The following is a 25,955-nucleotide window of genomic DNA, read 5'->3' as shown; positions in this document are numbered from 1 at the left end:
AGAACAGTCGATGAAAAATTATTAATTACTACATACTGACGTCTATGTTGAAGATAAGCCTGAATTCACTGAACAATTTTTGTAGGTAATCCTATACGCTCTTATTTGTGTAACAACTTCCAGTGTGGCATTTTGTCAAAGGCTTTACAAATATCTAAACAGTTCCTCAGTTTGCCCAGAAACATCAAGCACACGTGAAAATTCATGGACAGTTGTAACTAACTGGGTAACAGTAGATAACCCCCCTCTGAAGCCATGCTGATGCTTTGATAGTACATTGTGTTCACTCAGAAATTCATACACGTAATTAGCAATGTTTGCAACAACTGCTTGTAATAGAAATGGGGCGGTACTTCTCAACCGATAAAGGGTCACCTTTTTATTAATTGGTTTTTATTAATTTTATTAGCCGGTAATTCCCCGTAGCAATTGAAAGTATAAAAAGTCCAGTTAGGAATTCCGATAAGTATTCAGCGTAGCGGTTAAAAAAAGCATTAGGAATGCCGTCAGGCCCCGCAGGTTTTTCGGGATCAAGTTTTGATAGCATGCGCAATACGCCTTCTTGCGTCACTAATAGGTCATTGTCTGAGTCAACGAATGAATTCTCAAGTTCGTAATCATCGATTTGAGAAAAAGCGCTCTGGAAGTATGCATTAAAATGTTGAGCAGTAGTACGAGCGTCCGTTATTATTACACCATTAACCTTCAGTTTGCGAATCCCGGTCTAAGACTCGCTTAAATACCGCCAAAATTTTTTAGGGCTATTCTGAAGAAATTCAGTCAGCGTATTACTATAAAAAGTGTTTCTTGCTTGTGTCAAGCTGGTTTGTAGTTTGTCTTTCAGTACGTTAAGCTGGGGTGTCATTGGTACATGCTTCTTGCGAAGCCTTTTAATTTTACGCTTCATGTGGATTATTTCCCGACTAATCCAAGGGTTTCCACGACGCTTGTAAGCTTTTCGACACGGTACAAAATTCTCAACACAATGAGTATGGTTCTAACAAACAATTGCCAAGAGGTCTCAACATTGTATAACAAGGATCCGATATGGGTTTCAAGGTAGTCAATTATAGCTACATCATTCGCCCTAATAAATTCCTTTATAAGTGTGGCAGGTTGAGTATTTTTAGCTCGATCTAAAGCCTTATTCCAAGTAAAAGAAATCAGTTTATGGTCAGAAATGCCCGCTTCGATTGTAACATAGCCATCAGAAAATATTTCGCTTAATAAGAGTAAATCCAAAATCGACCCGCCTCGAGTGCAGACATCCACCGCTTGCTTGAGGTTAAGCAAAAACATGATGTCAAGAATTGAGTCACCCGAAGGAGAGCAGGTGCCCCAAACAATTGATGGCAAGTTAAAATCACCTGTTAGCAATACGTTTTTTGCACATAAGCCTAGAAGTCGATCATATAGTTTGATCAAAAACATATCATCTGCATCTGGTGTACGGTAAAGAGCACAAAGAAAGAAGGCAACGTGGTCAAGCGATATTTTCAAAAAAAGGCTTTCATGATCAGCAATTGGATCGGCGAGACAGGTGCCGACAGAATCTTTTACAATAACCGCCACGCCACCACCACGAAAGCCTCTATCATGCCTAAAAACTTGATATCCAGGCGGCACAATTTCGTTGTCACTTATCAGACCATGTAGCCAGGTCTCAGTAATGACGCAAATATGTGGGTCATATAAACGAAGAAGATTTTCAAGCTTATCGACTTTGTTAGCTAGGCTCCTAGCATTAAAAGATATCAAGCGAACTGGAACGTTGGGAATTGCTATGCCTTAGCGGGGTGCTTTTTAACCTTTGACAGCCATTGACGAGAATTTGAAGAGTCGTTCCAACTGTAAAGGTCGGTACCAATACGGAGCCTATCTTCAACAAGAAATACATCTTTACCGGCATCTTTTTCTGCCTTAGCTGACTGCCAAAGCAATTTACGTTTCTGACGCGTTTCCGCACAGTAGTCGTTTTCAATACTAATCTTAGAGCCCTTAAGTTTTGAAACGTTTTTCCAGATAGCCTGTTTTTCCCTGTAGTCTTGGAAATATATACTTATCGGCCTGTTATCTCTACAGCGTCCAAGCCTGTGAATACGCGCGACAGAGGAGCAATTCACACCTAACTTATTCCCAAACAATTCATCAATAACCTTACGTCGCAGATCGGATTCAGTTTCATCCTGAGATTCAGTAATACCAAAAACTATCAAATTCGATCTGCGGGCGTAGTTTTCTAGGTTAATGAACTTCGCGTTCTAGGTTTGAACGGCCTCTTGAACAGTTTCAACTGTAGTGGTTAGATTTCCATTGGTTTCGTTAACGTTAGTTTCAAGGGTATTTAGGCGCACGTCAAAACTCTCGATCGTTTTTTCGGTACCTGCAAGACGAGTTTTTAAATCAGCTATCTCTGCCTTAGTTTCCTGCTGTCCATCCAAGATTGCCTGAAACATTTGTTCAACAGTAGGACCACGATTTGATTCCACGTCCCCACAAAGAATAATTTTGCATGAACAGTAGCACTCATACGCAATGAGAAATCAGGTGCGTGGGCACGGCAGAATAACTATAAATGTGTTGTCACTGCGTATTGAACATTCATATCTAACCTGTACGATGAAGAAACGAAAAACCGTGAGACACATGTTCCTAGTGCTTTTGCCGCGCCCACTGTCGATGCTGAGGAATGGTCCAGTTCTTGTAGCGTTGGTTGCGACTGACGTAACACATCCGGACCGGAAATGCAGCAGCGCCTCTTCGATGACGATGACGTCGAAGCCATGTAGCTGTCCTGAGTTATCTTGATAAAACGGCTCGGCGGTGGGAATGATGATGCGGCCCCAGCAGCAGAATTCAGCAATGCCTGTACGATGAAGAAACGAAAGGGCGTCAGCCACATGTTCCCAGTGGTTTCGCTGTGCCCACTTACAAAGGCGATAATATTTCATCGGCTAATATTTCATCCGGAAATTTATTCTGACTGTCAGTCGCTCGATTCAGCCGTCTGGCACAAAAACAAAAGAATGCTATTAGAGAGGTGTGTATAAACCAATCTTTTCCGCACCACGAAATCTGGAAACGCACTTTATTGTTGTCAACATTGCTCAGCAAATGAAAATGTTAAGCATATTTTAGGCGAAACGTCAGTACATAATTGGTATTTGCAGTGCGTCGTAATTAAATATGTGTGGCTGCTTGCTTTTAGCAATAGCAAGTAAACAAATACGCGATGAAAAAAATGTTTTCAGCCAAAAATACACAAAGCGTTCGCGCCTAGCCTGCGTCTCGTGGCGGCATCCAAAGAATTCCAGCAGTAACAGAAGGTTCCAGTAGATTGAGCGCGAGCAGTGGAATACAGATTATTGAATTCCATTTAAGCGAGCCTCCACCGCTTTTACTGTGGAGGAAGAGAGACGGGAGAAGAAGAGTATGATATGTGTTGGGTGGGGGGCAGAGCAAAGAGCCATTAAGTCTCAGCGGCGGCCCAGGACTGTCGTCTTTGACGACATTTCCAGGGAAGAGAGATGACACACGACCAATTTTTTTTTCTCTCTCTAAGGTCGAGAGCACTGCCCTTGCCTACTAAATGTGGCGAACGGCGTCTTTTCAAGGCAGTTCTCCAACGGTGGTTGAGCGAGCACACTGCTCAGCCGAGAAGCCAACCGGTTGGCGCCACGAGTGCTCAGCTGCAGCGCATGGCCGGCTCCAGACGACACGCTCGGCTTGAGGAACGCCCGCTAGTGGAGTTCCCGCCATGCCCGTACGTGCAGAAGACCGCGCCGCACTCGGGCTTGGCCTGCAATCAGAACAAGAACACAGTGACCTGTAGTACAGTGAGGGACAGCTGAACCTGAGACGACGAAACGGCTTTTACAGGGGCCATGCAGACCGGGGCGTGATGCACCATGTTTAGATAGCGTAAGTGCCACTCGACGATTTAGGTGCGGCTGTGACTCGTTCTCCCTCTGGCACTCCGACACCCGTTGCCATGGCCTTCAGCGGCTGGGGGTGCTCGCCCTTTTAGACCGAAGAATAAACAGTTCTTCTTTGACTGTAGAAGCGTTTTTTTGGCTCCCCAACGGGGGGGCCAGGGAATTGAAGCAGTTACGTGTCACCTTGTGTGTGTCTTTCACTCTCTCCCACCGACTTTTCTCTCTCCGCTTGCTACATGTAGACATCCCCCCCCCCCCCCCGTTTTTTCAACATAACGGAGCCATCCATCGAAAGCTCCGAAACAGTGGACGACGTCTCTAAGGCGAAAACGCGCAAAGCCGCCGTCGAAGATGTTAAAAAGTTTGAGGGAAAGTGTTGAAGAGTTGCGCCGACTACTGACGAGCTGAAAACCCCACAGATGCGTTGGGAGAGGAGGCCTGGTTTGTATGGTGGTGAACTCCCAAATGAGTTCAAAATATCCGCAGTCCACATCTTTTCCAATTTCTGTATCAATAAAGCCCTCACTCACTCACTACCACATGATAATGGGTGCCGGGGGATCACCCGAATTAGCATTTTTGGAGAAGTGGGAGAGAAAACTCTTTTGGTGTCGAGTTCTGCGGGGAAATGTATTTGTCAGGATTGGGCATTAGCACTCCTTCTTTATTCTTGTGCACCTGTGGATGAGGGAAGAGCACAGTTCGTCGTTGAAGCGGGTGATAAGCCAGGAGGTTGTGGTATCGAGATGGTATGATGAGACGCGGTACGTATGGTCGTCGGAGTCAGCAGCTTCAGAGGGTGTTCGGGGTAGAGGAAGGAGCTGCCTCCTTCCCGGGGGTTGTTTGATGATGATTATGATGATGATGATACCCTCAAAATTTTGGCACGCACCCACAGGGGGAAATTGGCCAGGGCTATCTCAATTGCTGAAATTCGCGAGGACATCATTATAATACTATAGCGCAAAGAACGGGAAACGAAGACAAGTAAGACGACGGGACGAGCGCTAACTTCCAACTGAAATTTTAATCCGGAAAACTTGCACCTTTTATATGCACCACCATATTGTAACGTAGTATTTTGGTCACATACTGCCGCTACTGTAGCATGAAGATCGGAAGGAAAAAGTCGAGACGTCGAAGAAGTTTTAAGGTTAACTTGTTTACTTTACAGATGACATTGGTGACACTTAGCACATATGAATTAGAATGAATACACTTGTTACATAGATTAGAAAGACAGTCAAAGATTCAGAGTACTTAGCGGGTCATAGTTGGCGGGCGAATCTCCCGGCGGGAGGGCACGTCGACGGGCGGCAGAGTTTCTGACGTGAGCTCGTGCAGGCCGCCCTCCCGCCTCTCGCGCCAGAGGGGCCGCGTTATATTTGCTTTGGGGGGACGCATTGGGGGAAAAAGCGCATCCTAGCGTGTGCGGACCGGGTGGGAAAAGGCTAAGGCACACCCGCAGCCAATCAGGAAGACGCTTCTTAGCTCCAATCAGACATGTTCCCGCCAAAGTGAAACGGAAAAGATCACACACAGAAGACACAAAGTTCTAACTCGAAGGCGCCCGTTTCTGGCAAAAGAATTACTGGTGAGAATAAAGTAAAGGTATACAAACTCGAAAAGGAGAAAAGAGAGGCGGCCGTTTGGACGAGACCGGAGGTCGGAGAACATAGCGGCCCGCGTAGGCGCGCAACGGGGGTCGGAGACGCCAGTGCGTGCCGTAACACAAGACGCGTGGATGGTCCCTCTCGAGGGCCGCGTCTCTCGGGTCGGCCGACGGGCCGACACACACACTCCGCCTGCGTTTCTTAGAAAAGCTGGGCCTCGGTGGCCGAAGAGGGATGCCAAAAAATATAAAAAGCAAACGGGACGGGGGGCTTCGCGACACCTTCCCCGACGGAAAAAAGAGTGCCCTCACTCTTGCACAAAGTTTAAAACATAAGAACACATTTTCACAACCCGACAGCGATAACGAGACGGCATGGTATGCGGACTCAAGAAGAAGAAACACAGACTCAAACACAGGAGTTGACAAACTATCTCCGCTGAATCAGTCAATGCACACGCGGTCACTTAGTGGAGTTCCGTTCTTCACTTCACGCGCGCAGTCTTTTGTCCAGCACAGACGAAAACATTTCATTTACACATAACAAGAAAATAACAAGAACACCATGAATAACATCGGAATAGCAGGCGCGGTCTAAAAGTCTCATCTTGGAGAAAGTGCAAAATCAACTCCACTATTCAGGCTATACCGAGCAGTAAGACGCGAAAGAAATACAGTCTGCCTTTGAACAACACATCGCACAAGATAAAGTAACCTCCTATCTAGCTCAAAATAATCTGCAAATCAAAACATGAGCGCAGTCTCAGCAACTCCCACTCAAGGAAATACTCAGTGCCTTACAGATAGGATTACAAACGGTTCATAAGAAGGCACTATAAAACAGAAACAAAATTATATACTAGGGCTCACTGTATCGATGTTGTATCTCACCGGCAAGTGGAAATCTACGCACACCAGCCATTCTTGGGCACTAGTCTCGACACAACATTTCTGGATTCAACCCAACTCGTTCAAAACAGCCCTACTCGTCTCACGTACTTAAAGAAGAACCGCACATTCATTAAAACACTCGAAACTTACACAAAGAAACAGCTAAAAAACATGTTACAACTAAACTGCAACCTACGAGGCACAAAAACTTGACGGTCGCGCGTATGAAGTATGATACAAAATAAACATTGGCGCCTGACGAAACCTTCCAGACGCTCCTAACCGCTCAATGCTCCGATACCAACAATAAAAGCGAAGAAAAAAAAACATTCATACTTGTTCATGAACACGAGCGGTAATGATACAGGTAAAACATGATAAATTAGCAAAGAAGACTTCAAAACTACATATTAGTTACCGTACATGCTTACGGAAGAAGAAAAGAGTCAAATCTCAGCAGTGGTGAGAAACTTCCGCCAACCCGACGCATTCGCAAAACTGCGCGCCCGCTAGCTCTCCCCGTCCGCGGCATCCCGGGCACCCCTGTTGGTGTCTTTGTTTGTACTTCGAGTAGCGTCGTGCAGCGTAAACATCTCTTCTGAACTCCTCGTTTCCCTCAGACCCCCAACCCCGAAGTGGCTGCCGTATTTGCTTCAAGACAAACCTAACTTCGGTAGAAAGGAGCCGAGGAAACGGATATCAGCAGTCTCTAATATAGCGAGATCTGCGCAAAAATCAGCCTATTCATAGGCGCGTGGGGGCTTATTCTTCGGGGCTCCTTCGCCGGGAGAGCCGAACGCTTGTGCCGTTAAGATTCTGACTACAAAGCTGTCCAACTCCCGCGCGAAGAGCCCACATACCCCACGATAAAACTGCTGCACGCTCATAAATGTTTGCCTCAGCATCGACAGCGGCTAGTTACATAAGCAGGCTGGTGCTGGCAAAGAAAATGAAGCAAAGACAACCAGTCAGTGGGCGCCCCGGACACACGGAGAAGAAAAGCCTACAGGCCCACAGTCATGCGGTGCGCCGAGAGGCAAAAATCTCTCACCTTACTGCATGCGCGGGAGGCTCGCCGCCGCGATGGAGAGTGGCGGTCGCGGCGACGTTCGGTCCGCGTCGGGGTCGGGGGCTCTTCTTCGAAGGAGCCGATGGCGAGCATGACGGGCCCGGCTTGCCTCGGGCTGATAGTGCGGTGCCGGCCGTGAAGCCGGAGAGTCTTTTGCGCTGTCGCACATGTCGCTTGTTTCCGCCGCCCACGGAGTGCGGACGGATGTTGTGAAGCCAGGTGAAGCTTGCTCGGCACGCTGGAGGGAGAGTTCGACGATGAACAGCAGGAAGATGAACGATGAGAAGGGGGAGCCCATGATGGTAGAGGGGGTGTTCGCTACCCCGCACCTATCACCACTTTTGTAACGTAGTATTTTGGTCACATACTGCCGCTACTGTAGCATGAAGATCGGAAGGAAAAAGTCGAGACGTCGAAGAAGTTTTAAGGTTAACTTGTTTACTTTACAGATGACATTGGTGACACTTAGCACATATGAATTAGAATGAATACACTTGTTACATAGATTAGAAAGACAGTCAAAGATTCAGAGTACTTAGCGGGTCATAGTTGGCGGGCGAATCTCCCGGCGGGAGGGCACGTCGACGGGCGGCAGAGTTTCTGACGTGAGCTCGTGCAGGCCGCCCTCCCGCCTCTCGCGCCAGAGGGGCCGCGTTATATTTGCTTTGGGGGGACGCATTGGGGGAAAAAGCGCATCCTAGCGTGTGCGGACCGGGTGGGAAAAGGCTAAGGCACACCCGCAGCCAATCAGGAAGACGCTTCTTAGCTCCAATCAGACATGTTCCCGCCAAAGTGAAACGGAAAAGATCACACACAGAAGACACAAAGTTCTAACTCGAAGGCGCCCGTTTCTGGCAAAAGAATTACTGGTGAGAATAAAGTAAAGGTATACAAACTCGAAAAGGAGAAAAGAGAGGCGGCCGTTTGGACGAGACCGGAGGTCGGAGAACATAGCGGCCCGCGTAGGCGCGCAACGGGGGTCGGAGACGCCAGTGCGTGCCGTAACACAAGACGCGTGGATGGTCCCTCTCGAGGGCCGCGTCTCTCGGGTCGGCCGACGGGCCGACACACACACTCCGCCTGCGTTTCTTAGAAAAGCTGGGCCTCGGTGGCCGAAGAGGGATGCCAAAAAATATAAAAAGCAAACGGGACGGGGGGCTTCGCGACAATATACTTACTTACTGCACCACCCGTCGTCTTACTTGTGTTCGTTTCCCGTTCTTTGCGCTATAGTATTATAATGATGTCCTACCAACTAGCCCAACAGTACTCCTCGCGAGGACCTCAAAATACTAATTTATTTCCGGAAAGAGCCAGGCCGTAAAATGAAACTTCTTTATGGGTTTTTTGCATTTTTGAAGTTGCCGCGTTTACTTCCTCCAGAAGATTTGTTCCGTTAAAAAAACAATCATCATTATCGTCGCCGTCAGCCTCCTCAGGTCCACTGCAGGACGAAGGCCTCTTCCATTGCCCTCCTGTCCTGTGCTGCTCCAGCCCACAGTTTCTACCGAAGTTCCGTATTTCATCCCTCCATCGTGTTATCGGCCTTCCCTTTCTTCTAGAACCATCTTATATACCGTACTCTGCCGTGCACCTCCTTCGCTGATGAATTCCATAAAGTAAATCGAAACGCGTGATTTCGGTTTTGGTAATTGGTAATTTACCCCTCTATACCAGCACACACACCGTTTGCGGCATGGGTTCTACAGAGGAAGACGAAGAGAATGCTGCCGCTGACATCATCGTCATCCACAACCCGGTATGAATACCGGTCCTGTCTTTAACACGTGGACCAGGGCAGCTGCGAGCGAATGGCGTCACGGTCACTGCTCTGTGAAACTCCTGCTGCAAAGCACCACCGAGGGGAAAGCCGCAGCGTGGCCGGTACACGGACGGGCAAGAGGACATCGTTCGGGCAACCGGCGTCCTCTGGCTCCTGCCCCACACCGCTGGAGGGCCGCCCAAGGTGGGGCAGCGGTTCCTGCAGTATTCTTTGTGTCGCTCAAGGGCTGTGTGTAGAGTTCCGTCCGGCGGTACTGTAAGCACCCGACTCAAGCGACGGCCACCAGGTTTTATTAAGAGATGCCGCGTCTATCACTGCGTCGCTCACCCTAGTGTAACGTAGCGAAACCTAACCTAACGCAACCTAAATACACAAAGCAATTACTTGAAACAACAAAAACTGACCTAAGCCATAACAAATTATCAGTTAAACAAAGATAGCAAAAAATAAATGAAGTAAATGAGGTAAGAGCTGGTATAAAATTACCGCCCCTGAAATGAGAAAGCTAAGTCGGAAGCTATATACCACAACGGCCGACGCTTTCGCCCGTCCAAGCATGACGCCAAACGCAATGCCACGGCTGCAGCGCGTGGCTGGAGCGCCGTCTAATGCACTTTAGACACTGTGGTCGCCCAAATATAGCGCTTGCCTCGAACAGCCGTACTAAAGTTATGAGCCTGCTTGTCGGGAGAACGGGCTCTGTGGGGGCAGCACGGAAAGAAAAGGTGGTTTTTCAGAAGATCGAGCCTATACGCAGAACGTCATGGAAGCTGACCTAAATGAATATACGCCCGACTTCGTTGCCTTTGAAAATGTTAACGGTTCTGTTATGCGCTCTGGGTTAGCACCACCCTTTTCTTTGGGACTGTCAAACGAGATCATATATAACTGTAGTGAAGTCATTGATTTCTTGGAAAAGGAAGTTCTCAGAGTGCAGAGCCCTGCTTTAGGGGCCCTGTGCCAAAAACCGGTCCAAAACGCACCACTTCCTACCGGCTAACAAAAATACGGCCAGAAATACAACAAATTTATTGATTGTTTTTGAAAACGCTGGAAATTATAAAGAAAGAAAAGTAAATTCCGTTCCAACAGGTATTTTGACCTAGACCAACTGTGCATAAATCGGAGGGGTTACCTCCACACCATCAAGACGAGCAAACACGCTGACTTCGTAAGCAATGCCGGCAAATATTTGCGGTCTTGCGTGTAGCCACCGCCCGACGACTAAGCCGGCATGTTGGTGTACAACCTTACTCTTTTGAGACGGAAAAAAAAATTGCGGAAATTCAGAGAATAATATCTACTTTTTCGTAGGGTTGTTGCAGTGCTTGTATACCTTGTGAATTCTTTACAGATTTCGCTTTGAGTAACTAAAGCGGTTGGGTTATTATATTGTTTATAAGTTTTATTTTGTTCCTCCTCTCTAGTGATGCAAATTTACACCATTATGGCGGTTAAGTGACTTTACTTCGGTAATTACACATTTTTACGCGAATGGAAGGCGTAGTTCAGGGTATTTTTAGTTGAGTCTTCAGTTTTTGGAGATGTACAAGATGCGTATTTATTATTTTGTCAGTTTATTTCGTACAATTTTTATTTTGTATTTTTGTATCTTTTTGTTTTGCTAAAGTCCGTTCGACGGATCATCCACTCTTACTCTATTACAACGATTCAATCTGTTAGTTTCTGCATTTTTGTGAAAATTAAAACTGCTCTACGACCACGGCTCTGGGGATATTCCGCAAAGAATGCTACGCCTTAAAAGGAACTTGATTGAATCGAGGCCATGAAAGGTGACGGATTATAACGATTTTGGGTAGGGCCTCAAAGACTGCCCCCTTAGCCTGTTTTGTTGAATGGGTAACGAGGCAACTGAATAGCTGGCTCACTTTCCTCTCTAGCATGTGGATTACCTGACTGCAAAAGTACGGCTCTGAAAGCGCGACCTCATCCCTGTGCTGCGTCACACCCGTCATAGGGTTGAACGTCTGTTTGACTTGCTTTGCAACGAATTGTAGCATGCCATTTTTAATAGAGATGTAATGCGCCCGTGCCGCACTTTGGTGGCCTGCAGCACGATCGTGCGGAATGGCGGTGTAGTGTACACTACGTAAGTTCTCTTACCACTAATTAGTTGTCATTAGTTCTATAGCGGGCCCTCCCACAGCGGCCATTTTTCGGACGGAGGCGAGCAACTAAAACTACCTTGTGACAGAACTTCGGCTTAGTTTCAAGATTCCTAGGGGATTCATAGCTGCGTTTAGCGAAAAATAAAAGCAGCCGAGCTCAGCGAGGCGTAACGAGCACAACTGCCAAGCGCGTTCCGTCTCTGTGGTTGCCGGCTTTTGGATGCAAAGCATCTCTTGCTCTGGGCTATGTCCGGCGTCCGTCCGTTGTGCGCACTTCTCCCCCTACACTATAAAAAATAGAAATAGTTACCGGCGCCCGGTTTCGATCCCAGGACTCTCTGGCCGCAACGGGAGGTACGCGGCGGTCTTCCCACTGCGCTACAAAACCGATTTTTTTTCCACTTTATTGCAATATTTCGCAACAAAACAAGCACCATAAAAAAACAATACAACGATAAAACTACTAGTCATCACCTTGCCAGCAGAAAAACGCTTAAAATTGTTTCAGGTTGGTCAATGTTTCCCACTGCGTTAGAAAACCGAGACAGGAGCAAGTGCTACCTACGCGCGTTATGTCCTTGACTAATTCAAACTACGTCAAGATGGTACTGATACAACGAAGGCACGCGAAGCTGAACGTCAATAGAAACGACGAACTGAAAACTTTAGAGGAGGATGTTAGCGTCTCTTGCTGGGGGAATGTCCCGCGTCCGCGCCCCGTCCGCAGCGCCTCTGATGATGATTGTGGCAGGATTGCCCTAGGAACTGGCCAACCAAAGAATCCATCACGAGATAGCTTCGCGTTTAACCACCGTCGTCATCTTCCCGTAGGAGAACCGCTGAAGACGAAGAAGGAGAAGACAAAGCTGCAAAGAGGACGGCGTGTACGTTGCTCTCGCCCCGTCCGCCGCGCTTCTGATGATGATTTTGGCAGGATGCCCCTAGGGATTGGCCAACCAAAGAATCCATCACGAGATAGCGTCGCGGTCAACCACCGTCGTCATCTTCCCGTAGGGGAACCGCTGAAGAAGAAGAAGGAGAAGAAGACATAGTTGCGAAGACGAGGGCGTGTACGTTCCTCTCAGCCGGTGCACCAACGTCAGCAACCTTTACCTCACCAACGCTGACGGAGACTACCGATTCTACCACAGAGACGACAACATTGACAAGAACATGATGGACGAGTTTCGGCGCCTCGAGCACCACCGCCTACTCACCGTAACACAACAGTACTTGCGTGCCTTTGCCCCTGGTGTGGACCCGGACGTGAATTCCCTCTAGCGCTACTAAACACCAGATCACTCAACATAACGCCAACACGCCAGCTGCGCGATAAGCGCGCATGCGCGTCTCCTCTCTCATCTCCTCCTCTCCACTCCATCTGCTCTATATAAAAAACCCGGTCCTCGCGCCGCTTCCTCAGTTGCTGCTTCGGTTGAGACACGCCGCACCGTCCGATGAGCTGAATGAACGCCAAAAATTCTGCTTTGCATCACCACATAGTTCCCTTGGGAGAGATGGTATAATTTTTTTAATTATACACCAAATTTAATTATAAATTTTAACACCAACTGGCCGGATCCCGCACTCTTCTATTTCGCAGATGATTAAAACCAAGGGAATAAACCTGGTTAATACGGAGGTGTAGCCCTTCACAACAGCGCGCATGATCGCGAGCGTGTACCGTACGCCTCTGACACGGCATCTTTCGATCTGCAGTTAAACGCTGACTTACAAGTGCGTCCTGTGTATTTCCAAAGGGCTGATGATTTGATTGATGGATTGTGGGGTTTACGCGCTGACACAACGCAAGCGATGAGGCGCGCTTCAATGAGGCTGTCGATAGACAATCGGCTCGAAGGCCTTCGGAAGACCTTTGAAACGGCCCTATAGCACAAATATTACACGCATTAAAATTCCAGCAAGAATGTTTATTTCATAAACAAGTCAATTGTTTCTATTTTGTATATATCAATATTGCCATTTTCATGGCCTATACAGTCAAACTGGCGCGAGCGACTGACCTATAAAATAAATTTGGACAGTTTGTGGCAGGATTTTTACCATCCGTTACCTCCCCAGGTTGTGTGTGGATTTTCATTCGTCGCCAAACTCTTGAGATGACGCAAAATGGTGAACTCAGCCTGCAGATGGCAGTCCATGCCTTGAGCTTTGTAATGCTTAATTTGACTAAGGTATAAGACTGGGCGTACTGGTATAGCATTCCCGGAACAGCGCAAAGGAACGAGGACGAGGCGTAGACGGGACACAGCGCAGGATGTGTCCCGTCTACGCCTCGTCCTCGTCCCTTTGCGCTGTTCCGAGAATGCCTAATTTGCAGTGGAGAACCGGCCTGCCAGAGGTTAACGCCACTTTGTTATCCATGTCTGCGTTCTAAACGAGCCGGACAAACTATTCGCTATCTTATCTGACCTTTTGCGTCATTACGTTGTATGGTGGAAGATTTCTCTATTCCGGTACAGAAATCGCCAAAAGATTCTAAAATGTGAATCATCCGCGCAGCCGCAGTGGCCCCATCGCACGGGACCGGGAGAACTTCGACGTCATCAGCCTGCCCGCGGACTCCACCAGTGACGTCGGCGCGCTTTTGGCGGCGTCTGAAGGGAATTCGTGCACGATTGCGCCCTCCGCGCAAAGCGGTGCCGGTGTAGAGGGCGAGCTGGTGCGGCTCTCGGTGGCGCCGAACTCTCGAGGCAGCCTTGAGAACAGTGCCAAACAGCGCCGGCAGATCAGGCTGTGAGCATTTCTTTCATTCATGTTTAACTTCATGCTTAATTTCACAGTGTTCATTCGTCACCAATGCTCTTAGCTTTTATGCAGTGTTACGTATGGGCCCGCCGACGGGCTTTCTTTCAGCACTCCTCGGCTGTGCGGCTAAGCCACTACGTGCGCCTTTCAAACACGCCCCATCGTGTCGGTGACTCATGCTTTCACGTCTCGACAAAGCCCCAATCAGACGCTTCGCTTTCGCCGCGTTTCAAACTTCTACGGTTGCCGGCCCGCCGAGGCACGTGCCAACGCGCTTCAAGGACACAGAGGCCCCGCGATCGCAGCGAAGTCCTGCTCTCTCCCCTCTCCCGGACTCAACGTGCGCCGATGCTACCGACTGCTCGCGAACTCTAAAAAGAGCGTTGTGTGTGTCTGTGACGTTCGTAGCGTGTGCACAAATTTAGAGGGAACGCTGTTTTGACCGTTGCGCTTTTGGGTATAAATAGGAGCCGCCCAAGCGCTGTAGATCACTCCTGTTTGAGCAGTGAATCCATGCTGTCACTCTGCTCGAGTCCTGTACTGTTACCTCGCCCGTCGGGGCGTTGTTCTTTGGCTTCGGCTCACCCCTCGCTATGAAGTAAACAGTTACGTTAGAAGACGGCTTCTGGACTTCTTGACGGCTGCAACAGTGGCTGGCCGCTCGCTTTACCTCGTGCTACCACACGTATGTCGGAGGCGACAGAGCTCGGCTCGGGTTGGCCCACCCGTTCGCAACAGCAGTTGGCTAGACAGGTAAAACGTTACTGGAAATATGTGGAAAAGCTGACACGGGCTTTAGAAACACTAACCTAAAGCTCCCTTCGATGGCGTTAAAGATTCAATAGAGACCCCCAGGACAAGGTTAGAATAACATCCTGTCGAAAATATTACAGCAACAATAGAGAAAGAAGAGGATGCTATTGGCAGCTGCCCCTTAGTATCACCATCATTGTACAGTTCCATCCGACATTGTACAGACATTCGCGTCCCGCGGTCCGCGTTTTGGTTTCTTCAATATAATGGTGCTGTGACCAGGATCGAAGGACTCTGCAGTTGAAGAACTGAGTGCGCACCGCCACTCAACAACGACTGACTGCAGGCGGCCAAGAAGAACAGCTAAGAAAGAATTGACGACGAAGCCTCTACAAAACGACATCATGACAGAGGTGAACTCCAAGACCCCATCAATTGGGAAGCTGGTTTTCTTCAAGAAAATTCTATTCGAAGAACATCTTATTCTAAGGAATCTAGACAGCGAGATCGAATAACTTGTGCATGTGGAGCACCCGAAGAACACAGCAGCGCCATAAATAACAATGAATCATCAATGCAGAACAGTCACCTTCTAAACGAAAACAGTGATTTGCCGACACATCGGAAAAAACCATGAAAAGAAAAAAAGAATGCCTCTGAAAGAAAGAACAACACAACAACGGAATGTATAAACTGTTACTATATATTTCACTACTTTTATCGCCTCCTAAGTATGCACACCTGGCCTGGGACACAACAACCAACAACAACTTTAACCAGCTTTTTCTAGTCCAAGAACAAGTTGCAAGGATAATATCGAATATGCCATATAATTTCCACACGCCCGAACTCTTAACGAAGTTTTAAGAAATTAAGGTCACCTATTAATCCAAAACCGGTTGGCCGGTCATACATTGTTACCATAAAATAATACGCGCTTTTACGACCTCGGCAAAACTGGATGACACTCACTCACACTCAAAAAAATATATTTATACTAAAGCACTCACTCGCACTCACGCTCGCCACTCCACCCTCACCACTCGCTCTCACTCACACTCACGCTCGCCACTCCGCTCTCACTACTCGCATTCACTCGCGCTCACGCTCTTCACTCGTGCCCAGCACTCGCACCCACTCGTGCTCACGCTCACAACTCGTTGTCACCACTCGCACTCCCTCGCACTCAGGCTCAACACTCCGCTTTCACTACTCGCACTCACTCGCGCTCACGCTCACCAGTCCAACCTCACCACTCGCACTCACTCGCGCTCACGCTCACCACTCGCGAGTGCGAGTTCCACTCGCGGTGAGCCCCACTCACCACTCACGAGTGCGAGTGCTCTCACCACTCACGAGTGCGAGTGCACTCACCACTCGCAAGTAGTGAGCGCACTCGCGAGTGGTGAGGGGGGCTCAGCGCGAGTGGAACTCGCATTCGCGAGTGTGAGCGGGGCTCGCCGCTAGTGGAACTCGCACTCGCGAGCAGTGTTGCGGAATGGGCATCCCCATTCCATTCCAATTCCATTCCCAGGAATTAAAACTGGTCGTGATTCCATTCCTTTCAATTCCTAGGAATGACAGAATTTAGCCCATTCCCACTCCTGAAATGGACGAGCAGTTCAATTCCATTCCTTTAATTCCTCAACGTAAAAACTGCCTCAGGTGCTCTATCAAGTTGTCGAGGAACGAAACATGAATGTGACGTTGTAACATATGCGTTGAAAACTGCAAAAGTATGCAAAATGTGTCACTTGTCATCGATTTGGGAGGTGGTAGCAGCTTGGTTACCTATCTCATACCTCGTGCAGAACAACCACCCTTTTGATGCAAGAATTTACCATCCTTTCCTAAGGAAAGTAGAGAGAAGCGCGAAAGCTAAATGTGCGTCATCAAACCTTCGCTGAAAAGTCCGTCCAACTGATCGCCAAACCTTCAAACACCCAAATCACAAATGAAGAACGAACCCATGCGACGATTTTTCGCGCACTAAGTAAACGCATCTACGAACGGTGTAAATGTACGCGGTTACGTGGTTTACGAGATGAAGGTATACTCTTGTACTCCTTCTTTATGTTCGACGCGTGTATTGTCTTATTCAAAACTGTTCTTGTTTTGTGATTTTCAAGTAGCCGTTTTGACACAATGGAAGCCCGGTTTCAGAGAGAGAGAGACTATATTTGCGATACCCTGTTTCACGCTTGCGCCGTCTGTGCAGAAATGTTATCAGAGCTTTTCGGTCGAGCAACCGGTCTACGGGAAATGCATTAGTTTTTTTACAAAATCTCATCGGTCCCACAAAACAGCTTTCGCTTTAAAAAAGGGCAAGTGTCACACTGCCCCTTTTTGCATAATAAGTAGCGGGATCCCACCACATAATATAGTATTCGCACGTGGGCATGCTTTAACGGTATGTTCTTGCGCGACGCGAGATGAAGCAGCCATTACGTTGATGCCTGCTTTTTCTGTTTCGTTGCACAGTCTGTCGCGTTCTATCTTGCTATCTGCTTTGCGTACCGTCCTACCAGCGTAATTAGTACATGTCGATAGCTCACAGGCATGTCGCGCGGAGCTTTCTCACATATGTACACGCATTCTTAATGTTTACGTGAATGATTTCAAGTGAATTTGCAGCATTGAGCACTAATGCTGCTGTACTAACGCGAGAGATGGGAGGGCAGCGTCACGGAACGCCGTTAAGTTTTGAATTCACCGAAGGAAAATGGCCACCGCTTCCACGTTGACCTAAATTTCGCTTGTTTATTGCTCTGGCACTACCTCAGCCCAATCCGTTCAATACAAGAAATTAATTATGATCCTCTCGCCCTCATTTAAAGTGACCGAACCCTGGCAAAATAAAAAAGTATGGTCGGCAGTTTGTTTCCATGAACGCGCAACCAATATGCACGAGGACATGATCAAAATTTTTAAATGAGGCCTTCCTAGATGAATAGCTGGCGATTCTCTAACTGTCAAGCCGACGACTAAGGCTTCACTGATGAGATAGGTTTGTACCCAGGCGAAAAGGCCACCTGCACAGAAACAGAGCAACCAAATCACGAACCAGTTTGGCACAACTGGAGGAGAGGGCTGCACTTTCGGATCGACGTAAATAACGGTGTCGCACTGCTCAGAGCTGTAAAGACACTCGCAAACAAGGACGCTGAAGCCGGAACTGTGAAAAACAAACTCCCTTTGGCAATTGTGACTTCTGCATTGTCGTATTTCATATCGTAACTTCTACTGTAATGTAATCGTATATCCCAGCCGCCGACTACCGTATCAGAGCGTGAAGGTAGAAAGGTCAGTAACACATCCGAAGCTCGCTTCTTACGCCTATGGCGGGTGCCGGGCCCACAGGCACGCACATGGGGCCCTCACCCACAATTTTCTTTTTGCTGCCTTGGTTTTGTTTTTCTGGGGCCCCTGGGCCCAGCTGAGAGGTTGGCGCTATATTCGTGGGAGATGCTTACCGGGTCGGCTTACAAAGTAACGGGTGGTGGGAGGAAAACGCCAGGCAGACTCGTTGTTTTATTTTTTATGCGCAAACGCATTGTATTGGTAACGCATTGTATTGGCATTGTATTGGTAAACGGCAAACCATGAGAATCTCCACCGCAGCTGACAGAATAGAACTAGCCGAGCTCTCGAAGTTAATCAATAAGCGTAAGACATCTGACATACGGAAGTATAATATGGAGAGGATCGAATACGGTGTGAAGAACGGAGGTAGCCTGAAAGCAGTGAAGAGACGTCTTGGCGTGGGGAAAAATCAGATGTATGCATAAGGATAAGCAAGGCAATGTCATCACAAATAGGGATAAAATAATCACAGTGGCCGAGGAGTTCTATAGGGATCTGTACAGTAGCCGGGACATCCAGGATAACGCCGAACGAAACAGTAGTTTAGAGGAGATAGACATCCCACCAGTAACGACCGAAGAAGTAAGGAAGGCTTTGAAAGAAATGAAAGGGGGCAAAGCACCTGGTGAGGATCAGATAACAGCAGACCTCTTGAAGGATGGCGGAGAAATTGTACTTGAAAAACTGGCAAACCTGTATACGCAGTGCCTAATGACTGCAAGTGTACCGGAATCTTGGAAGAACGCGAACATCATCCTAATCCATAAGAAAGGCGACACGAAGCACTTGAAAAATTACAGGCCGATCAGCTTACTGTCAGTCGTCTACAAGGTACTTACCAAGGTAATCACTAACAGAATTTTTTCAACCTTAGATTTCAGTCAACCTAAAGAACAAGCAGGGTTCCGTAAAGGTTATTCAACAATGGACCATATTCACACGATCAATCAGGTGATAGAGAAGTGCGCTGAGTATACTGAACTGCTATATATAGCCTTCATAGATTATGAGAAAGCATTTGACTCGGTCGAAACCCTAGCAGTCATTCAGGCATTACGGACCCAGGGGGTAGATGAGCATTATGTAAGAATACTAGAGGATATCTACAATGGGTCTACAGCTACCATCATCCTCCATAGGGAGAGTAGTAAAATACCTATAAGGAAGGGTGTCAGACAAGGAGACACAATCTCCCCAATGCAATGTTATTCACAGCATGCTTACAAGAAGTATTCAGAACGTTGGATTGGGAACAGGTGGGAGTAAGGGTTAATGGAGAACACCTCAGTAACCTCATATTTGCTGATGACGTTGCCTTGCTAAGTAACTCGGGGGACGAATTGCAAAGCATGCTTTCCGCACTGGGCGAGCAGAGTAGAACCGTGGGCCTGAAAATTAATAGGCAGAAAACTAAAGTAATGATCAATAACCTCGGGACAGCACAGCAGTTTGAGATAGGGGGCGAGGCAGTGGAAGTTGTAAGCGAATATATCTACTTAGGCCAAGTTGTGACCCCGGATCCCAACCATGAGGCAGAGATAATTAGAAGGATCAGAATGAGGTGGGGTGCATACGGCAGACATTCTCAGATAATGAATAGCAGCCTACCATTGTCGCTGAAGAAGAAAGTGTATGACAGCTGCATCTTACCGGTACTCACCTACGGGGCAGAAACTTGGAGGCTCACTAATGGCGAATTCCATTGGGAGAACAGGAGCAAGTGGAGCGAGCAGCCAGAGCAGCACGCGGGAGTAACGGGGACGTTTGCTTTCGTTCCGCGAATGAAACATTCGCGCTGCTCCGCGAGCAGTGAAAAGAGGGGGAGGGCGTGATGTCAAGAGCCATATGACCAAACTTTTAACGCTGTCGCTTACCGGAGCATTTCGCACGCTGTGCCTCGCCAGTTTTGCCAGATACGTGCCGGTGGTATTGTGTCATGCCTTCCTCATGGCGACGAATGAAGAAGCCGAGCGGATGTTCATGCCCATGATAGGGTCACCATCGTATCTCCCAAAAATTAGCTGCGAACGATAACAGCATCCGCCGTCTTTTCCAGATACGACTCTACCTTCGGTCGCTGCTCCGGCGGGGTGAACAGGTGCTCGAACATAAACTCGTGCAATGTCAAATCGTCGTCGTCGTCGCTGCTGCTGCTGGTGTCCGATGATGAGTTTGCGCTTGAATCTGTGGTGCTTTCATCATCTAAAAGTAGCAGCATCGTCCAGACGGCCGCGCTTAGCTGCTGCCGTACGCACTGAGCGACTATCACGGCTGCTTGATTCCGCCATTTTTCCTCCGCCACCCGGGGATAAAACCAGAAATGACGTAAAAGAGGTCATGTGACTTCCTCGGCGTTCCCTGTTACTCCGCCGCTGGCGACGGAGCACCGAGAACTGCTCTCGGCTGCTCTCGGCGCCAAAAAAGTGCTCCTCCTCGACCAATGAAACACAACGCCCCTGCTCCTGCCCGACCACTGGAAGACGCCAGAACTCGTGAGAGCACTTTGGGTGCAGTTAGAAGTGCTCCTGTTCGCCCAATGGAAAGCACTATAAGAGGGTTCAACTTAAATTGAGAACGACTCAGCGGGCAATGGAGCGGAAAATGATAGGTGTAACATTAAGGAACAAGAAGAGAGCGGAGTGGGTCAGGGAGCAAACTGGTGTTAAAGACATATTAGTAGAAATTAAGAAGAAGAAATGGACGTGGGCAGGGCATGTAATGCGAAGGCAAGATAACCGCTGGTCATTAAGGGTAACAGAGTGGATCCCTAGAGAAGGCAAGCGTTGCAGGGGGCGGCAGAAAGTTAGATGGGCAGATGAGATCAAGAAGTTTGCGGGGATAAATTGGTAACAGTTGGCACAGGACCGAGATAATTGGAGAATAATGGGAGAGGCCTTTGCCCTGCAGTGGGCGTAGATAGGCTCGTGATGATGATGATGATGATGCATTGTATTGGTAGCCCCAAGATTTCGCAGCATCAGTTGGCGGTGAGAAACACCGCGGCTTCGGATGCGCGCCGTTCGTATCATCCCCCCTCCCTGCTTCTCGATGCTATTCCCCGCCTGCTGGCCTGTGCACGCGGCGCGTGCCACCGAGACGCCGGTCTGCCATCGGCGCCACGGACAGTTGTACAGGGAAAGCTATACCTCAAAAAGCCTCCCAAAGAATGAAGAGCCGACCTAACGTCGCCATCGGCCAGAAGCGCTTGCGCAGCTCGAAGCTCATTTCCCCACACGCTGCCTCAGGTTGCGCGCATTCGGTTGCTCGGAATGCAGGGTATGCGTTCTTGTTTTCGTCGGCGGCAGTCGCTTTGAGATATACCGACACAGCGGTCGCCACAGACTAATTAGGTAACCGGAAGACGCCAGCGATTGAACGCCGTCGTCTAAAAATCACCATTCCATTCCCATTCCATTCCGGACAAGAGGCGCTTAATTCCATTCCCATTCCATCCCTCGAAGTGTTGTCAACATTCCATTCCCATTCCGTTCCGGCACCTCAAAAAGATGAAATGAATCCGGAATGATTCCAATTCCGGAATGGTAACTCCGCAACACTGCTCGCGAGTGGAGAGTGGGGCTGACCGCGAGTGGAACTCGCACTCGCGAGTGTTGAATGGGGCTCGCCGCAAGTAGTACTCGCACTCACGAGTGGTGAGCGGGGCTCGCCGCGAGTGGCACTCGCAGTCACTCGCACTCGCACTCACCAGCCCACAACGATGGCGAGGCTCAGTCAGCACTCACTTATGAGTGGTGAGTGGGGGGGGGGGTGCGTGAGTGCACTCGTGAGTGAGTTTGCCGACCTATGTTAGCGAAATTCAAGAAAAATATTACTTCCTACAACACACGCAATCCAGACACATGGTATACTCCTACACAACACAACTACGACCGTCAATCCTTAACATTAACTTTGCCCAATTTATTGATCAAGTTAATAAGTAACTCAATTGAGAACGGTAAACTTTCTGAATCGACGTTGAGAGAATATTTTTTGTAAGGTGTTTTATGTATATGTTGCATTTTTGTTTTTGTAAATACCTGTGACATGAAGGTGTTGCTCATTCTGCTGCTTCGATTACCCTGCTAACCATGACTGTTTAGAACTTTTTGTTACGTTTGCTTGATACGTGTTTGATGGATTTCTCTCTCTTTCTCTCTCTGCTGTGCTTTTTTATCTGTTCGGCCCCGTCGCTGCCAACCACATAGGGGCAGCCGCCCCGTCAAGCTGCTCCGCGTAGCTTTTTGTGGCTGCTCCTTTCCCTGTACCCATCTGTAAGGCAAATAAAGTTCATTGATTGATTGATTGATTGATTGATTGATTGATTGATTGATTGATGGATTGATTGATTGATTGATTGATTGACGAAAAACTCATCATGATCCAGAAGTCGCTCTACAGGCGGCTCCCTTCAAACAAGGGATAATTCATCGAATAACCAAGTGGAAGCACACGTTCCTGTTGCTCGCTCAGACAAGTAAACCCCAACGAGGAAAATTCTCCATTACAGACAACACAGATGACGGATCATCAGAACAGAGTCAGTGCAGCCGAGGCGCATGAAAAACCGTCTCGTTCGCAAAGTCTTTATGAGACGAAAAAAAAAAAAAACCAGCGCGCAACAAACGAGTCAATTAATGCGCACAAGCACCACAGGTGACAGAAGAAGCATATCACAAGTGTCGACACGCTAAAGAAAACTCAGGATCACCCATGGAGACGCCACATAGATGCCGCCTTTGCTGCAGCAAAGGTCTGAAAAGGATTTTGCTGGGGTCCAGGCAAAACGTGGAGACACCGACGTTCAACCGAAGACCAAGAAAACGGCGAACACAGGGGCGCTACTATGTGCATCCGCAAGTACCAAAAAATAAGGTTGCCCCAAAGCACCTGGCAGTTGATCGAAAAACCAAGAAAGGAGAGGGGTGTCATCAATATCCGGACAAAAGACCCAAACAGCACTGCAATTCTTTTAACACACGTCAAGCTGTCCGAAGCGCATTCACCAGTATGCTTCCGCCAGAATCTCTACGTGGTTATCGAGGACAAACGACGCTATCCGCTCTTTCCAGCCCGTACAGGTGGCGCTGCGGAAAACGGCGATGGCGGACGAGACGGTGATCGGGCCCCCGTAGCTGCGTGCGCGGCAGCATCAGTAGCGGCCTGAAAGCCCATAATTCCGCTTGAAACTACTACTTTAGTAAAACATAAACACAGGTATACGGTGCTGATTGCGAGACAACATTCGATTCGTTTCAGAGTGTCTGCTGCGGTGTAAAAAGCGCTGCGGGCGAGGCAATCCGCTGTGCATGACACAGGCCGCATAGAAGTGGTTTGAGAACAATCCCGCCTCATTAAGCAAACAACCTGCTACAGAATGGACAACACTAAGTTTTGGGACATCATTGGAGTGTACGTCATCGCAGTGTATGTTTTAATTTAGGCGTGTTCATTTCACTGCGTACATACTAAGCCGGAGCTCATACGCACTATGCGCGGGTGATGTCTGCGTATTGCGGTATTTTGCTTGGGTGTAGTGACCTACTTGTGACTCTGGGCAGTAAAACCGCGAAAACTGTTCTCCCATTACGTCGTATCAAGTGGTATACAAACGAACGTGTTAGCATTATATGAAAAAAATATCATACGCCTACGTCGTATATACGCGTGCATGTAGCATACACTGGCGTGTGATACTGAAGCGTTTATGAAAATACAGGCAGTACTTTACAAGTGCGCTTTTTGCTTGTGATAATTAATCTAAGAGGCTGAAATTACGTTATGTTAATTTGACTGCCGGTATAATTTTTAAGTGCGTCGATGGTTATTACCAAAGAAAAACGGGGGCTAATAAATCGATTCAAGAGCTTGCATTTGAACTACTAGAAGCAGCTACAATATTGTCATTGCTGAAACATCTTGCTCCGACATAATTATTTATGTTTTCAGTCATTAATCGATGGACTCATCCCCACATTTGCTCCTCGCCTTCGCGTGGAAAAAGTTTGCGCTTGTTTCTTTATTGAAAATAAAGGCAAGCCGATCGGACAGCCTCTGCTGCTTATTATGTTTGAAAGCAGTGGAATTGAGCCAATTTAACCACAGATAAGCGAAGGTCGGTTGACTCATTATGCGGCAGCTAGTGTGAATGTAAACAGTACCGAGAAAGACGATCACATGGTTATACAAAAAAGCCTACAAAATCGGCGCCCTCACAGCAAAGAACTATTAAATGTGGCAGCCATAATTGAGTGAAGAATAATTTGGGCACAACGTCCGCACGGGTGGGTCCGAAAGACTTCCGTTTTTCTCCGCAGCAGACGCCGATGATTCCCAAAACTCTTTCAGTTACCTGCAGCTTCTATAGCTTCCACAAAGTTGAGGGAATATGAACCAGCCTCTATTTTCCGACTATTCATACACCATTGTAGATTACTACACTTTCGATTACTATTTTTCTTTCGCTTCTGCGAGGCCGAACGGATGCCGCCGGCCGCCTCCGCCGAAGGGGCAGGTCCGCCGATCACCGTCTCCCGGCTTCGGACAAATTCTGCGGGGCGTCACTAGCGTCGCTGGAAAGAGCGAATAGACGAACCGCTTACGATGGTCTGATAGCACAGAGCGGCTGCGCCGCCGACGCTGGAAGCGTAGGTGGAAGCAGAAATATGGACTACTCCGGTACAACTACCACGGACGTTACATCGATTTGTATCATGGACTGATTAACGAACTTGAACTTTTTCTGTTGGGTGCAACGAAGGGGGCGACGCTCAATGACCCCAGAAAACTGCGTAGTTTCAGCATGCCCCTGTGCTAAACGCGCGGGCCGGGAGGATGCTGAGAATATTGGTGAAAGAAGACGCGGCTGTTGGCAGCTGCCCCCACTGTCATCTTCATTGTACAGTTCTGCCCGCCTTTGAAGAGACCTTCGCGTCCCACGGTCCTCTTGAGGAAATTCAGGCACGTGTTAAAGCCCACGTCAAGGATCCGTTTAGGGCATACGGTGCATTATCCGGGTTAGCGCATATAAACGAGCTCAGCTGTCTTCTCTTCCACATTGTTCCTCGCGCATTGGAAGGTACTTTTGCAGTGGTAGGGGTGATGATGCTCGAAATTTGGCCCTTGGGGAGAGAGAGAGAGCGAATACTTCCCTTTTCGGCAGAGCCTTGCGGGAGGGAACCTTTTTCATGGGCCGTCGTGGGGGAGGGCGGCCTCTGATTTAGTCCCTTTCATTGTGTGGTGCCGCTAGGACTAATGTTCCACGTTAATGTAAGGTGGCACTGGCATTCCCAGTAAAGCGGGAACCAGGGGCTTGGGGCCCTGCAAATTCACTCTACAGCCACAGCGGAGGTGTACGTGGCTAGGGCACCACAGAATTTTCGTGTCCATGAGCAAAAACTACCAGCGGGATGCGTGTAAAAGCAGGCATTGTCCTTGGACTGGGTGTCACCCAATCACAAGGATCTGACATCTGTCAGCGTGCGTTTCGTGGCTGAACGATGAATGCGCTATCATGGGTGCGAGGGGCATTTGCTGGAGCAGTTCCGAGAATGTGACAAGCGCCGGCATGCCGTGAAAAGAACGACGAAGATCATGCTGACAGGCTGTAGGCGGCCATAGTTAGATGTGCTATCAGATGGCCTTAACTGTG

At 48.3% G+C, this 25,955-nt stretch overlaps 1 protein-coding gene across 2 annotated transcripts in view; it reads left to right on the top strand.

Annotated features, from left to right (window-relative positions):
• The window catches only part of LOC144176041 (uncharacterized), a 90,771-nt gene that overhangs the window by 51,861 nt on the left and 12,955 nt on the right, over positions 1 to 25,955 (top strand). The window contains exon 4 of one of the 2 annotated variants that reach the window (XM_077705162.1): positions 13,943 to 14,162. The exons of the other annotated variant lie outside the window; for it this stretch is intronic. Coding sequence (XP_077561288.1) covers positions 13,943 to 14,091 — 149 coding nt within the window. The 3' untranslated portion in view covers positions 14,092 to 14,162. Of the gene's footprint in view, positions 1 to 13,942; positions 14,163 to 25,955 lie in introns of those variants that run through there. 2 annotated transcript variants of the gene reach the window in all.

The sequence above is a fragment of the Haemaphysalis longicornis genome, unplaced genomic scaffold (assembly GCF_048455015.1).
Source record: "Haemaphysalis longicornis isolate Haplotype H1 unplaced genomic scaffold, Haemaphysalis longicornis Haplotype H1 scaffold_3, whole genome shotgun sequence".
Taxonomy (NCBI): domain Eukaryota; kingdom Metazoa; phylum Arthropoda; class Arachnida; order Ixodida; family Ixodidae; genus Haemaphysalis; species Haemaphysalis longicornis.
The sequence above is the reverse complement of the archived record's forward strand: the minus strand, read 5'-3'. Positions and strand labels throughout refer to the sequence as shown.